The 17,588-nt window shown below is 35.6% G+C and overlaps 1 protein-coding gene across 1 annotated transcript; it reads right to left on the bottom strand.

Moving 5' to 3' along the window:
- Window positions 1–671: 671 nt before the first annotated feature.
- LOC132311707 (tubulin-folding cofactor B) lies at window positions 672–17,090 on the bottom strand. Its single transcript, XM_059809757.1, has 8 exons — window positions 16,936–17,090; window positions 14,370–14,521; window positions 12,982–13,100; window positions 8,744–8,805; window positions 8,412–8,453; window positions 6,736–6,869; window positions 3,437–3,506; window positions 672–1,108 (listed from the first exon to the last, which is right to left on the bottom strand). Exons 1-8 carry the CDS (start codon window positions 17,035–17,037, stop codon window positions 1,061–1,063), a joined length of 729 nt encoding a protein of 242 aa, XP_059665740.1. The 5' UTR covers window positions 17,038–17,090; the 3' UTR covers window positions 672–1,060.
- Window positions 17,091–17,588: the final 498 nt, after the last annotated feature.

The raw sequence follows: 17,588 nt of genomic DNA on the forward strand, positions 1-17,588 counted from the left end.
CCACGCAAGGCTAGTGCTTTAAATTCTCTTGCCCAAAATACGGTATTGGTCAATAATGACAAATTTAAAAGTCATTTTTAGCCCCAATTTTAGAACCGTTGTGAAATTTATCTACAAATTCACCCTTTTTGGTAAGCATCCACAGACTCCCTTTAATCTTTCATATGAAAAGAAATATGATTAAATTGCCTAGATATGGTTTCTGCGTCATGTTATATCTAACCAATTGGTAAAACTTTGAAGTACCATTTTTCCTCAAATTAGTCCATCCAATACCATCCTCTCAAATAGTAGCACTTGTGTTTTGTGAACTGTGAAGATTAAAATTGGTTTCATCGTTCAAACATTTCCCATTTGTTTATCTAAATACCCAGACAGCTGTTTTTTGTTTTTTTTTTTTAATTAATAAAGTTGAAACAGTTTCTGTTTGTTGTGATTTAGGTTCTACAACAAATCACAGCTCAAAAAATGGATACCTGTACTTATTTATTTATTCGTTTCATTTTCAATGCACACTTTTACCATTATGCTACAACACTTAGGAAATGCTCTTCCTCCACCTGTATCACAACACACACACACACACACACTTATAGACAAAAAAACCAGGGCTTACCACAACTGGTGCTATCAATCAGCTATTTTCCTACTTATGGGAACACAGAAATCTCTAATGCAAAAATAGCAATCTAATTTACAGCATAATGGTTGGTTATATCATCAAATCTTTTGGCATCCATTAAACCCTCAATCACAATCTTTGTTCTTCTACAAGGAAGCGTGTAGCAAATATTATCAAATACTGGTTACACGCTTTAGCAAATAGTTGTATAATTTCTCCCACGCTTCAAACACCTCAAGGACTCCTACGTTTTGTAAAAAAAACTACTTGCGTCATCCTCACAATTGGAAATGTGAGGTTCCAGCCACACAATGGCAAAGCTGACTCAGCCCAAATATCATTGCTTGTGATGAAAAAAGGGTCACTGTTTGAAGATGCTACAAACAGTGGCAATATTCATGTTCAAAACAGCAACTGCAACAGTTTCTTCACGACTTCTTATATTTCCTCTTCCTCAAAGGGATCTCGTTCAGGGTAGTCACCAACCTGGGAAATATTCAGATTGAAACAACATTCAAACCACTAAATAACTAAGTAAAATAATACAACCAAGCCGCTTAATTGGGGACACTTTTTCTTTGGCTAAGGGTATTGGATGTAACAACATGGGGTGAACAACCAAAAGTATTGATGACATAAAAATATTTTTAAAATATATATAAAGAAAGAAAGCATACATACCAGCTGCAAACTTAAATTGCATTTAAAAGTTAAAAGAGCAATTATGTGAAGTATAAAAACGTGTATTTTCTCACCACCACAGTAATAAGAGCGAAACATCTCACAAAGAAAAATCAAGAAACCTTTAAATACAGCGTATGTCTAAAACTTATTGTGAAGTTACTCCAACTATATCATGTATGTGTTGCCTATAGTTCAGAGGAAATTTAACCTATAATTAATGGACAGGGCTTCACTCAGTTGCACTCTCACATATAGACAAACAATTCAAAACATGAACTTTTCCTTTAAAAAAAGGCAAACTTGTGCTTTCTTGTGGTGTGCCGTGCTAAATTGTGTACCATTACTGACGATTGTATATTAAAATACAATCATACTCTCATTTTGTTTTTATATATCTAAAATTCCCTTGCCAATATATCTCTTACCTAGAGCGGGTTGCTCCATTGTGACCTGAAAATCACGGGATCAAAATGGGATGCAGTCTCTCCACATGTTGAGGTAAGATGACGTACGTGTGACCCTCCCCAAACCCCACAATAGTGGAAGCTTCATGCAATGGGCTAGCCATTCTTTTTCTTTTATATATATCTCTTACCTCACATTTCCTTGGAGAACTAGGGTTCCTATTTCACACAGCCACCACCCCCCACCCCACTCCACTCTTACTTTCCCCCCTTTCCCCTCACTTCACTCACGTTTCTCAAGCTTTCATCCATTAGTCTACCTAAGATGACCACTACAAAGAAATTAACGGGCACTAGAATGGTCCACCTGCCTATCAAACCAGTCTGGCCTCTAATGACACCAAGTCCTGACTATGTCATATTAGGAAACAGGCACTAACAAAGAAAGGAGAGGATAGTTTTAACTGTTTATCGTGTTTAAAAGATTAGAGAGAAAAGAAAGGAAATCATAATGGTAGTCCTTCATCGTGTTTGAAAATGATGGTTGAGAGAAAAGAAAGGACTGGTTTATTTTGAAAGTAGTAAGAAAAAATATAAATTCATTTGTTTTAAGAAATAGGGGCAAAATAGGTAAAGCACACTAGGTCTCCCATCTTTTCTCTCCAAAACAGTCCACTTTAGGAAGGATAGCAAAACCATTATTCAAAGGGTCAGGGTATCCCTCCTAATTCTCTCATTTCCCTTCTCATTTTTAAAACAACCACAAGAAAAGTTCTCCCGCTTTATCCTCTCATTTCTTCTCTCTCCACTTTCCTAGAGGAAGAAATAATAATAGTACAGATTAAGCAAAACAAAACAAAAGAGCCAAAATATGTACTCCATCAAGTCTCAATCTCCATCATCATCTTTGTTCAGATTAACTACATAACCAAGAAAAAAAAAAAAAAACAATATATATCATCAAGTGTAAATGCACACATTAAATTGCAAAAAGACCAGAATTTAAGTAGATGAAGGATCAAGCAGAGCACAACCAATTCAATAAATGTTCAGAATAATTTCACACCCATGGGATCTATTCCAATCATGCAATTTATTCATTATTAACACAAACTGATGGATATCCAAATATTATAAAATGAAATAGGGTAGAACTCTGATTTCATCTAGAATTAAAATGTGTCAGGTGCATGATAAGAGATCCCTCAAGTTTCATAAATTTTTTTTTTTTTTCATTTTAAGGAATTCATATAAAGATTCAAAATATAGAACTTAAAATATATTTGTTATGCAAGCCTCAGGCGCGAAAAAGCAACCATTAAAAGTGCAAGATGCATTTTGTGCATTTCAAATGGAAATGATAAGGATGTACATTATTCCATTTCATCCTAAAGGAACAGTTCCAATAACCATAAGTCATGGAACAAAATTTTAAAAACTAGCCTCAGTTTTAACGCTGTCACTGGTTGCTGCCAATTACAATTTTCATAAGTTAATTTTGGACTTTAAAGTATTTGAGAGCTTCAATCAATTCATTTCAGTCAACCAGTTCTGCTTACCGCATGTCAATTGCACTTTCTTATATCTTAAAACAGTATGTTAATAAGAATATTTTTTTTTTCCAATTTAAACATGGTCAAATCAGATTATAATTTATAGTGAAAATTCACAAAATTAAGTTATATCTCCCAGATTTAAGAAAGAGATGAATTTGTTGCCCACAAACCTTTACTTTGTCTGGTCTGACCAGTGCACCATGAAGTGGAGGACAATCAAAGTAACGTGTTCCTTTCACCCTGCAATATGATTGAAAGAATTTCACTAATGCACAACTCAACAAACATGACCTATGCAGAGAAAAGAGAGAAATTTAACATGTCTAGCACTAATGAAAACAGTTGCCACCTCTGTAGACGTCAAGTAGCAGTGTAGCAGACCTTCAATGTAGTTTTGGTTCAAACAACTTAATGAATCATAGACTATTAGGTGATGCCTGGTTAAAATTTCTATCCTTAAAATGATATTAGGTTGTTTTTTGTTAATGCAATTTTTCAGGGAATGAAGAATCCCAAAAGCAATAAATGTAAGAATTTCCTCTGTTGTAGTCCCAATCTGCAGACTCATAATAGATGCAATACTTGGATAAGAACAAGGCATGGAAAGACCTTCTAAGTCAATGACATTGCAGTTTCACTTTGAAGCATGAGGACTTTGCGATGTGTTCATGCTAAGAATTAAGCTGCTAATGATTAAAATTCCAATGAGCTTTTTTTCCTCATGGTCTAGGTTTGCAGGAAGATATATTACGGTAGCAGATGCTTTGATGAAGTACTCTCACTTTGCAGAGGGGAATCAAAAATTTGATCACTAAAAAGATGTTCCATTTGCAAAGGGGTTCCCTTCTCTAACTATTCTAGAAGATAGACTTATGTGTCCTTTAACAAGTTTAAGGGGATACACCTGGTGTATAAAATTTTAGTTTCAAAATTGATTGTGATATCCAAGATGTTAAATCTCATTGAGTTAGTTTTTCCACTTCTCTCTCAGTGAAAACTACAAAGATAAGATTTTTTGCTAATCAGATTCATTATGTGACTCCCACCATGATTCAGTAGTTGTTCTATAAGTTTGTTCCTTGTATCCACTTCCCAATCAGTAACCTTACTTCACCAAAAAAGAAATATATATTGTGCTGTTGTGGCCCGAATTTGGTTCCAGGTCGCACCTCGACCCGATGATGGAAATTTTTTTAACAATGTTTGTTGCTTCAGGTCGTGGATCCTGTTTAGTACACTCCTGTAGCCCGATATATAAGGACGTTTAGGGTTTGGAGTGGGATTTTTGAGATAGACTGAAAACCGCAAAAAAGAGGGTGAGAGCGAGGGTTTGGGGATTCAAAATTGTAATCTCCTGTTTTTCGCATAATGAAACCTTTCGTTGGGTCTTCACCGTGGACGTAGGCACAACTTGTGTCAAATCACGCTAAATCTTTGTGCTTTTTGTATAAGGCATGTTTACTTTTTCCTGTCATGTTTCGTGATTTGTTCTTTGTTCGCAGCATTTGTCGTACATATAAACAAACACACACATAATTACAGGATATTTAATGCAGAATCCATTTCCTTTCAGATATTTCTCGCATTGGATTGCTTTCTTATATAGGATATTTAACGCAGGCCCAATTAATATGCAAGGGAGATAAGTTTGTCGATTGCTGTCTATTATGTGTTGGAAGACCATCTCTTTCTTTCTTTCTTTCTTTCTTTTTTTTTTTCCCCCCTCGAATGTAGAACTTGTATGTTTTCAGTTTGGGAGAACTGAGGCTTCACCTCATCTCCCCCTACTAGCTAGCAGCCTCGCATGGTGAAGCCCTTGACTCTTTCCTCCCCCCCCAAACTCAAATCTATAACTTATACGTTTTCAGTTTGGGAGAACCGAGGCCTTCCCTCATCTCCCCCTACTAGCTAGCAGCCTAGCACGGCGAAGCCCTTGACCTAAGAATTGGCCCTCTACTCCACTTATAATGTCAATGCAGGAAAAATAACAGAAGAATATCTTATCAAATTTTAAACAAGCTATAAAGGTGTGGAGTGAATCAAGGACCTCACAGATATTTGGGCATATTCTATAGTCTTTGTGAAAGTTTCTTGGCAATTATGTTGATTGATATTATCATTGGCTATCAGCTGTTCCTTTTGTTGCTTCTTTTTTATTAGCAGTCATCCTTTTGTGCTCTTTTAGGCTAGAGGTGACCTCCAGCTACCCTTTCCCAGAGATTTCTTTATATAATTTGCCTTTGATAGAAAAGAAGTTCTCATGGGTCCCTCATAAACTCTTCAATTGGATAGGATAAGTCAAGTCCCTGAAATTCGGGGTGGGTGTGTGTGTGTGTGTGTGTGTGTGGGGGGGGGGGGGCCGGGGTGTGTGTTGTTTTGTTTAGAATAGGTTAACCTCTTTTAACATAAAAAATAAGCAAGTAAATTAGGCATAGTGCTGAAATATAATGCATAGAAAGCATCCAACAAGAACATCTAATTTTATGCGGAAAATTCCTTCGAAAAAAGGGGCACCTGGTTCAAGTAGATCACTAAATCCTAGAATCACCAAATGTTCCTCCACAAACTCTCTATACTTGATTAACGAATCTGCTCCTCAAGTGATGCCCTTCAACTTGTGTTTGATCTCCTCTTAACAGCTTCTAATCCTTGTAGGTTGTCTGGGATTTTCTATGTGTGGAACTATTTGATGCACTGGGATTAATCATAGATCAACACTCAAAGACACTCACCATCTAGATGATATGATGGTGAATGGAAGAAACAAAATTTAGCAATTAGATTGCTAGGATGCATTCTAAAATGCCTCTTAATGCTTAATGATGCTCTCTCTCTCTCTCATAAAGCATAGGGTCCTTTATATAGGAGATTGAGGCTGAAAGAATTAGGGTTTTAGAGTTTGAAACCTTTTTGGAAATTGCTATTCCACAGAGTTCAATATACCAAAGATCAGGTTAAATCGATCACCTAGTCCAGTGAGGTACAATTGATCCTCCTATCAATCGAACTTCCCTACACTTAAAGTTTTTTATTCAAAAACACATGCATTTGAAAATAAAAATGTAGTGACCAAAACATGTAAATTATAATCCCTAATCATGTTTAATATTGAGAATGCATGATTTTGCATGTTTTCATCCACACGAGGCTAATACATTTAAACTACAAAATAACTCAACAATGCATTGTGCATGGATAAAAAATTGTAACAAATGAATTATTCTATTTTGGGAGTGAATGTCCATGTTTCGTGTGCAACACTTCATTGGCTACGAGATTGCATTTCTGTATCAACTTATTAATGAACCACCTCAGCAATTAAAGTTTAAAAAGTTGCTCTTTACTTGTTAATACTAACAACAAAACAATATAGTTCAGTGAATGATACTAGGCACTATAAGCAGTTGAGTAGACAAATTCCAAAGTTAATAAGGAACATCTAGAAAATGAGAATTTGGAGCAGACATACATGCCATCATGTTTCCCCAAAGGTTCATCATACTGTACTCCAACCCAGAAGCCAGGTGCAAGAGTTTCTGCTCTGCCCACAAATTTAATGACACCTCTTTTCTCCCCTGGTTCAACTTGACATCTATCTCCTACCTTAATTGGTGAAAAAACCGAAGTTACAACAAAATAATGCTCAATAACAGTGGTCGGGTCAAATAATAGATAAGAGAACAATCGCTTAATGTAGGAGAAAAGAATGGCAATTAAGAATACTTTTCACTCTTACTGCATATAACAAAAGAAAATTGATAGCTTAAATATCAGATGTGCCCACATACACATGAAAAGTTCAAATTTCCACTTGGTGTAAAATTTGAGTTACGTTACCCCCATTGATGGGGGGAAAAATTAACGACTGGTATATCAGGGAAGTCCTAATTGCAACAGATGAATATACCATACAATATAACCATGGAAAAAAAACTAGTATTTGCAGATGAGCCCAAATTCAAAGAGACCATTCTAAATGGTTTTAGCTTGGCACATAAGTTCTGAGTGTCAAACTTACATTATATGGTAGTAAATGCTCTAAATTATTAACTGATTGCTCCGGAAGCAATTGTACAATCTTTAATGATGCAGTTTTGCAATACGAAGTAAACCTAGTACCACAAAGAAAAATACTCAATTACTTATTCATCACCTTAATTTCAGATAGTGTTCTGTTGCTGTAGATTATCCCAATTAAGGTTAGGAATAACTGAATAACAGGTACCCCAAGCATTTATTTTTTCAGGCACATTTTTAAGCAGCAAATGGGATTGTGTAACCAACAGGGTGCTGAAAAGGCACCCCATACTGGAGGTTTATAACTTAATCATGTCCGGCGTTTGACACCTCTCATTCGGTCCCTCAACTCCCTCTCATTGTTATAAAAAAAAAATTACCAAGTCAGTCCCTCTGTCACTGTTGTCTGCCGTTTATTAAACAAAATCAGCATATTAAACCCAATTCTATGCTGACGGAAACAAACATATTCTGCACTAGACTGACAAACATATTGCAGTAGTCTGGTGCTATATTAACCTAAAGTGGCACAAAATGGTCCTAATCAATTTCTAGAGGCCATAGTTCTGGTTGAGCCACAAGCCTCACTGTCTTTCCTTTATGTTTAAACCCATGTCAATTTGGTCTTCGTGCTGCCCAAGCAAAACCATGATGCCTTGCCTTATCTTACTATATAAGCTCCAGTCAATGTGGACCATACCTCTCTTATTATTGGTTTAGTTAGTAATCATCATCGTGCATGACTATTTCCCATATTAAGAGTTAAAAAACACCCAAGTATGACACATGATCGTTTAAAAGGTTTTATCATTTATTTTTCACAAATTAAGAGGCGCTAAAAAACTACAACTACAACTACAAACTAGGAATAGTGCATATGCACTCTTAGGATATAACATAGCTTTCCATTGAGTTTAGTGAATAAGATTTCTAAACACCTTCAGAGAAGCTAACACCGAAGATGATGGTAGTCGCAGTGCTGATTTTCACTCAGTATTAGAAGATTGTCTACCATATAATAAGGTATCAACATGGTCTTTTTTTTTTCGTTTTCCAGCAATACAAATTTCAAAGGCCAGGCCCAAAAAAAAAAATGTGTTTCAGTCAAAATAAATGAATTAAACAAACCTTGATTTTTGAACAAAGGTCTTCCATGTAGTTGTCTGATATCTGTTTCAGAAGGTTGAAGTATTGAGAATAAGTACAGACCCATTTGTAAATCACAAATAAACAATACGCAGACAATACTTCAAAACTTAAAATAACCAGACCCCCCCTCCCCCTCCTCCAAAAAAAGAAAAAGATAAAGAAAAATGAAAAAGGAGAGCCAAAAGTGAAGGATGAACAGGGCAGCTACGGATCTAATCAACTACAAATACTAGATAGTGTCACCAATGGGAATTAAACAAAACTATCCACCTCATTAGTAGAGTATAGCAAATAAAATATGAGAGGCTTACTTTAGTCTCATGAGCTGAAGGATTTTGGTGTGCCAATTTTTCTTTAAATTTTCTAAAAGTACCTGAAACATGAAACAACCTCTTAGCCGGAGCTACTGACGTGATTAACTACATTACTTCAATCACTAAGCACAGCATTTGAGCAAGAACAAAATCCTGCCCTATTAAATTAATCTGCATTCACATCATAATGAACTAGTTGTTGACTTTAAGATATAATCAAATCAAGAGTAAGTGATAAAGAAGAAGAAAAAGAGAAGAAAGCAGATGAGAGAAAAAAAGAGAGAGATGGGGAAAGAGAGAAAGAATGAAAAAATACTTTCATCCTTCCACCACATTCTATTTATAATAACAAGTTTTAGAAATTACACATAAGCCCCAACATTATATAAGTACTAACAAATAAGCCTCTAACAACACTCCCCACTCAAACTGGTGCAAAGATATCTATCATGCCCAGCTTGACTAACATATTTTGCAAGCAAGTCTTGCTTACACCCTTAGTCAAAACATCTGCAACCTAATCATGTATGTTGATGTATGGAGTACAAATCAGCCCAAGAAGAAGCTTTTCCTTGATGAAGTGTCGATCGACTTCAATGTGCTTTGTCATGTCATGTTGAACTGGATTGTGGGCAATGCTAATAGCAGCCTTGTTGTCATAATACAACTTCACTGACTAGCGAACAAGATAACCCAACTAACCCAATATCGTACGTAGTTATAACAACTCACAAACTCCATGTGCCATGGTTCTGAACTCAGCCTCTGCACTAGATCTAGCTACTACAAATTTCTTGCTTCGCCATTAAACAAGATTACCTCCAACAAATGTACAATATCCTGAAGTAGATCGTCGAACTATCATAGACCCTGCCCAATTAGCATCAGTATAGGCTTTAACATGCAAGTGGCCATGACTGCCAAACAATATCCCTTTACCAGGTGAACCCTTGAGGTAACGAAGAACACGATGAACTGCCTCAAGGTGAGGTGTACGTGGAGCATGCATAAACTGACTAATCACACTAACATAGGCAATATTCGGACGCGTGAGAGATGAGTAAATCAGTCTCCCACTGTACAGGATCCCGAGCATTGGAAAAAAAAGGAACAGACTTAAAAAATGTAACATCCATGGAGACAAAGCAACGATGAATGGTAGGTTTATAACACCGATACCCTTTTTGAGTGGCGGAGTATCCAAGGAAGACACATCGGGTTGCCTTAGGGTCCATTTTGTCCTTGCGATGATGAATGTGAACATAACAAACACAAACAAACACTTTCGGAGGGACAATAAATAAGGCAGTGTCATGGTGTAAGATAGAGAAGGGGGATTCATAGCTAAGAACCTTAGAAGGCATGCGATTGATAAGGTATGCAGTTGTTAAGGTTGCATCAGCCCAATAAATTTTAGGCACTCCCATCCTAATTAGAAAAGAACGGGTCACCTCCGTAATATGACGGTGTTTTCTTTCAGCTACACCGTTCTGTTGTGGTGTATCGACACAAGAGGTTTGATGGACAATCTCATAATCAGCAAAAACGGGGGCAAGACCACCATACATAAAGTATCAGATCGAAGGATTTTGAGGGGACAACCAAACTAAGTACATACCATCCGATGAAAGGTTTTAAAAATGGAATGAACTTCATCTTTGGCTTTTATAAGATAAAGCCAAGTAAATTGACTAAACTCATCAACAAACATAACAAAGTAACGAAAACCAAGTACCGAGGTAGTAGATTTAGGACCCCAAGCATCAGAATGAACAAGCTGCAAAGAAGCTGTACTTTTATTAACACTGATAGGATAAGAAACACGACATTGTTTGACAAGAACGCATGTTTCACAATTTAACTCAAAAGATTCAACAAAAGCAAACTGGAGAAGCACACGCTTCAAAATAGGAAGAGGTAATTATGCCATCGCATTAACAAATCTTTATTGACATTACTATTCCTAACACTAGATTGATTTGCAACATAATAAGAAGTTGGCCTAACATTCAACAAAGACCAGCCATTGTCCTCAGGTCCACTTCCAATCGTCTTCCCCGTGTTCACTGGCAGATCCAAGGGGGGGCTTGGGTGTGCTCAAGCCCACCCAAAAAAAAAAAAAAATTTATTACTAGTATTAGCCCACCCAAAGAAATATTAGCCCACCCCATTGACAATTTCTGGATCCGCCCTTGCTCGTGTCCAAGTCCTGAAACACACAGTGAGATGGAAAAAAGGTTACACTACAATTCAAGCCTTTTGTAATGTGACTGGCAGAAAGGAGGTTATTGGTAAACTTTGGGATATGAAGAACAGAGGATAAGGTAAGATTAGGAGAGGCAAAAACAATGCCCTTCCCCGCAATGGAGGTGAAGGTGCTATCATCCACTTTAACCTTATCCTTACCAGAACATAAACTGTACGAAGAAAAATCAGATGCCATACCAGTCATGTGATCAGTGGCTCCTGAATCAATGATTCAGGGTGGCCCACCAGATAATGTGGAAACCTGATGTGCCGAATGAGAGGTGCCTGTCTGAGTGAAGTTAAAGGTGGAAATGGAGGAATGTTGTGCTAGTAGATTTTGGAGAGCATCAAGTTCAGCCCCGCGTAAAGAACTCAGTGGCCCTAAGGAGGCATGACAAATAGAAGCAGTCTCACGCTCTGCAGTATGTGCCGTAGATAACCCCCTAATGGATCTGCGGGACATGTGGATATGATTAACATTACTTCCTTGCAAACAAATCCCATATTGGAATCTCTTCAAAACCCTTCACACCCACTAGGGTTTACACAAACTTGTCCTAGGGTTTCAACTACACACCTAGAGCTTTACAAACCATGCTCTGATACCATGTTGACTTTAAGATATAATCAAATCAAGAATAAGTGATAAAGAAGAAGAAGAAGAAAAAGAGAAGAAAGCAGTTGAGAGAAAAAGAGAGAGAGAATGAAAAAATACTTTCATCCTACCACCATATTCTATTTATAATAACAAGTTTCAGAAATTACACATAAGCCCCAGCATTATATAAGTAATAACAAATAAGCCCCTGACAACACTAGTTTCGAAGCAATATTATTGCATTAACAAGCAAAAAGTTTACAAGATTTACATATACTTAGAAATATTTTTAGTTTTAACCCCTAGACCCAAAAAACAAATATATGTATTACAATGAGAAAAGAGAATGTACAATGAATTAGGGAAAACAATATGACTCGTCTTGAATCCATGCAATTTTTTTTACCACAGAGGACCAAAATACAACATGAGACATAACCTCCCTAATCCAATTGAAGACTCCATGCTGTTTCCAGTTGGATCATAAATTTTGGTTCTGAGCAGAGAAAGGATGAGGTAGTCATTGTACCACAAACTCTGTAACATGAATTGTAGGTGTCTCTGTCACCATTTTTTTTTTTTTTTTCCTTATGAACTTGTAACATAATAAAGCCAAACTCATATGCATGATAATTTTGCAGTTCCTCTTTTACTTTGGGAAATGTCAAACACTGCATTAAAGTAAATGACAGAAAATGCGAAAGAATTACAGCAAGATGAAAAATACTATATTTGAATTAATTATGGACAGTACTTGTCTCCTATTTACATGTGAGTTGGCCCTTTCCCTTGCCTCTTTTATTTTCTAGGAATTTCTGCATTTACTGGGTTTCAGTTCATGACATAATATATATTTTTAAAACATTAAATAGAATAGGGTTATTCTGTAATTTTGGTATTTAAAAGGGGCAAATTGCACTTATATCCCAGGCCTATCCCAAACCCAGTTTGGGTCTAAATTGAACTACCAAGCCTGCACCTAACCCTGTTTATAGCATCCCATCCCTGTCCCATTAGGGCACAATTGTCATCCCTAGTCTAACCAACTCTAAGAAAGTAAATATTTGACCAAATGAAATATTAAAATGGAGATGTTTATCTACACAAGTTCCTGCCTTTGGTATGCAAAATAAAATTTTATAAAGGTGTGCCGTCCAGTTAAATTGAAATACCAAAACCACACCCTAACCCTCTTTATAGCATCCCATCCCATCCCATTACGGCACAATTGTCATTCCTAGCCTAGCCAACTCTAAGAAAGTAAAAAGTTGACCCAATGACTTTTATACTCTTAATAAGCCAAATGAAACATTAAATTGGAGATGTTTATCTACATTCTACACAAGTTGCTGCCTTTGAGTATACAAAATAAAGTTTTATAAAGTCTTACCATCCAATTTATCATAGGCTTCTTCAGATATTTGGTACTTCTCCACTAGTGAAGTGTCTTCCAGCCAGCCACCAGAGGTCACTGATGATGGGTCGAGATCTATGACATGCAGCCGATAGCTACAATAATAATACTAATAATTAATAAATAAATAAACAGAGAAAGAGAGAGAGAGAGAGAGAGAGAGAGAGAGGCCTATCAACAAAAGAGAAGCCAAAAAAAAAAAGTATATTGACAAGAATGCAACAAAGATATTTTAGAAAAGAAGAAGATACAATTATCATTAAAAACAAGGAAAAAGCTTTTTCACTGTATGGAATTGGGAGTTTCTCTCGTACTTCAGTTTTGCCTTCGGACAATGTTAAATGGTAACAAATGAGATTGTGATGCAAATGATAGATTGGGGTTGATTGAAAAATGACCAGCTTAAAATGTTTCAGTTCTAGTCAAAAGAATGGTGGATTTTCAATCAGAAAAGTCTACAAAAGGACCTATGGTGTGTGTTTTTTGTTGATTATATAGTTTTAGTAATTTTCTCTAAGAATTATTTAAGTTTTATTAGATGTAGCAACTCTAGATCTGTTGTCGGATTCAAGACAATGTGCTTTAGAATCATAGCATTTTAGGATAGTCATGATTTGAGGATATATATGTTTTTCATTCAGGAAACAAAAAAAAAAAAGAAAGACCATTTCCTGGGATTTATCAATTGGAAGGAGGAGAGATCAATGACTTTGTTGTACTTGGAACTAAAGCAAATGGATCAACTTGATAAATGCTTCCAAAGTGTTATGTAATCAACAAATAATTTTTTAAAATTAAATACAGTTACAAGACAGGGAATTTGCGGTACTAGAAATTGTTCTTTTAAGAAACTGTCCATAAAACAATCATTTAAAATAACAATGATGAGATGGATGACCGGCCAAAATATATATATATATATATATATATTTAAGAAGATGCCATGGTATCACCAATGGAGAGCAAGATGAGAGGCAGCCAACTGAGGAGGTTTAGCAAAGAGCAACAAAGAAAATTTACTGCACTAGTATGATATTAATGAGGCATAAGTCAAAGGTGATACAAAGACGTGAACGAGTTAAAAAACAATGCAAGTTCAGAATTATGAGATATGAAATGATACCCTACCATTTAACTAAAGCTATCACCTTAGATCCTAACATGAAAAAGACTAGTGAAAGTTGTTGAGATAAGGCCCTATTAAGTTGAAATGACACAGGCTGTTAACTGTCAAATAGGTGTTCCGGAGCTTTGAAAATATCTACATTATTATTATTAATATTATTATTATATTTTTATTTTTATTTTTTTAACTCCCCATCATATAGGACAGAAAGAGAGGTCTAAAAAAAAAAAATACTAACCCATCTAGTGGAGAATAAAAACCCAAGGGCTGCAAATTATCAGTTAGATCCGAGATTTTAGCACCAGTGTCATCATAGAGTTCAACAGACATTGAATTAACAGAAGTACCACATTTTTTCCACAGCTTCTCCTTTACGGCTTCCACAGACATCTGAAAGCAACAAGACCAAAAAAGAGGTTGTCAATCATAACATAAATATCGTGAGGAATTTGAGTTTCACACGTTAAGCATTTGACTTCCTTATAATAAAGGCACACAATTAAAAGCAAAAAATAAGTAATGTTGGGGGAGAAATCCACACAGTCCGATACGACACCGTTTTCCTGCAAAGAAGAGAGTAGAAGATCGATGAATCTTGACGGCACCGGTGTGGTGCCTGCCAAGAGCTCTCCGACGATCAAGTCAGTCACCGGAGGTCTAAAAGAAAGGCAGGGATTTAATAATCGTTTTTTTGTCGTACCTTTATTGACTGGTAGGATCTCCTTCTTATAGTCGCTCTCCCTCAGTTCATTTGCGGGATCAGAGGAGATCCGCTTGTGCAAGATCAGAGGAGATCCGTTTACTGCCAGATTTGTCGGGGATTTGATTTACCCCTTTTACTTCCTCAAATTGTGCCAAGGTTATCCTTACCTTGTTGAACCACATCTTATTTCATTATCCTTGATAATAAAATATTATCATTCTACTGGTCAACACTTAGTTGCCTCTGTCGTCAGGTCAAGGTAGGTTAGGTTTATTTTTCCCTATCAAGTAACATGGCTATACTTCAACAGATCAACCATAATGTGTTCCAAAAGATGCAACAGAGAGGAAAATGAGAATGGTATAATCCAGAAATCGATATAGTAAAGACTGAATGGTACCTATAGACTTTATTGCACAATAATGCTTTATGAATAACAAACTTAATCCCTTTAGTCATTTAATAGGTGGTATGGGCATATTCTACACCACCTATAGATGCACCCGCGAGGAGAGGAAGATTGGTGTGCATAGAAAGCAAGAGACAAAGAGGTAGACCAAAACTAACATGGAATGAAGTGATAAGAAATTATTTTTAAGAATTAAATCTAGTAGGAGATATGGCTTATGATAGGAAAAGTGGAAAAAGAGAATCCATGGGGCGGACCCCATTTGTACGGGATAAAGGTAAGGATGATGACATCAGCATCATGCCATTGTTAAAATTCAACAAACTTCTCTAAATATAACTCAAACATGAACTGAAAAAAACCAAACATAAATAGCAAAACTCTATGGCTTAGATCAAAACCCATTAAAAAGCATAGAAACTCAACTCTTACTATTTTAACCTAATATATAAAATATTATGTTTTAGACATGAACATTTCTAAAAGAGCGTGGATTTCAATATTGATTCAAGAGCAACGGTCAATATATGAGTGACCTGAATATTAGAGCAGGGAGCAGTAGTTGATTGCAGTTTCTTACATCGAAGCAATTTTGGCATTTACAATTTTATAATTCAATAAGAACGCAATTTGAAACATATGCAATAATGCAATGGGAATGTGTTTCAGTGTGATGCGAACTCACATTGCGTGCGCACACACACACACAAGTAGAGGCCAATGACCACACAAGTAGGAACAGTATGAGGTCCAGTTAAAATTGAAAGCAAGAAAAAAGAAAAGGCATTAGAAAACAATGGTCAAGGTGGTGAGAAATGACATGGTTGTCCACGTTTTAACATGGATATAGCCCAGGAGAGTACATGGAAGACAAAGGACTCTGAATTTGTACATTATATTTTCTACGGTTTCATTTAAGTATTTGATAATATTATGAAAGTACATATTCAAAAATAATATGATTGCCGAGAATGACGACACTGAATAGCAAAAGTAACCCCACTCTTCCCAGCTACCACATTCAGCACACATGGAACCTAAAAAAATAATGCTCTGCTCATCCCAGCTACATGGACCATGAGAATGACCACACTGAATAGCTAGAGGGTTATATTGCCTTCACACCACGTTTAGGATCAATTTGAGTTGTACATTCTATAGCCAATAGAACACCCACTTTCCATCATTTGATCCAATCATGCAGTACCAAGGAAAGGACTAATGCCTTTTTCCCAACAAAACAAGAAAAGCCCAGTTCTTTTAAATGCTCCCTCTCTGAGTAACAAAATAATAATAATAATAATAATAATAATAATAGAAGAAGAAGAAGTTCAGAAACCATGTTACAAATTGGCACCAACTAATCATATAAATTAAGCAATATAATCAATGTTTTCTAAGAACTCAATGAACATCGGAAGGGCTAGGGTTTCCTCTTCACCTTATCACTGAAAATCAACAGTTGAACTAAATCTGATAAACACTTCATTTCATGCTATTGAATCTTCCCAGAAACTGAATAAATTACTTGCAACATATATATGTATGTATATATATATATATATATATATATATATATATATATATATATGGATTGAAAGGACCTAAAATTTGAATGTGCATTGAGACATTTGAAGCCTCGTGAAATCATAAATTGAGTTGAAAGTACAGTTTAACAAAGAAATTTCGTACCTGAAGTGAGAAACGAACATCAGGAGAAAAGGACTTGATATTAGAGTGAGTTATACGCAAGAGAACTGAATCGTCACTCTGAATCTGTAACAGAGACGCCATGGCCTTCCGAATCCGACCCTGCTTTAGTTTTTGCGTCTTTTTCTATCAATATATATATATATATACACACACACACACTGATATATTTATTTATAATATGTATAAGACATAATTATGATAGCATTTGTTCGAACAAATTACATTTCAAATTCGAAATATCCTCCATTTATGTAAACAATAATAATAATAATAATATTTTTTTTACATTCAAATTCGAAATTACATTTGTAAACAATAATAATAATAATAATAATATTTTATTTAGAGTGGGTTTGGACGGGTTTAAAATGGGTTGAATATGAATGGATCACTAATCCATTCTCAATTCATCAATAATGAGTCATAAATAAGTAAGGACTTAAATAGGCGAGTCAAAATGAGTTAACCCATTTCAACCTATTTTTATTTATTTTATTTTATTTTTTATTTTTACTTTTACAAATTTTTTACTTTCCTACCATCCATGGCTAAAAAAAAAAAAATTAATAATTTGTTCTTACATTAAATTTTTTATTTCAAGCATTACAATTTTTTTTTTTCCTTTTTTCCTT

The sequence above is a fragment of the Cornus florida genome, unplaced genomic scaffold, assembly GCF_030987335.1.
Source record: "Cornus florida cultivar Cherokee Brave unplaced genomic scaffold, ASM3098733v1 CherokeeBrave_3.0.0_Hap2_Chr06, whole genome shotgun sequence".
Lineage (NCBI taxonomy): Eukaryota > Viridiplantae > Streptophyta > Magnoliopsida > Cornales > Cornaceae > Cornus > Cornus florida.

What these genes read in the sequence shown, in the direction of transcription:
- LOC132311707 (XM_059809757.1), bottom strand. Translation starts at nt 17,037, where the DNA reads ATGGCGTCTCTGTTACAGATTCAGAGTGACGATTCAGTTCTCTTGCGT. An exon ending in TTTTATTCTCCACTAGATGG is followed by an intron (nt 13,101 to 14,369) that starts GTTAGTATTTTT and finishes TTATTATTGTAG; the next exon opens with CTATCGGCTGCATGTCATAG. An exon ending in ACCTTTGTTCAAAAATCAAG is followed by an intron (nt 6,870 to 8,411) that starts GTTTGTTTAATT and finishes TCACCAATTAAG; the next exon opens with GTAGGAGATAGATGTCAAGT.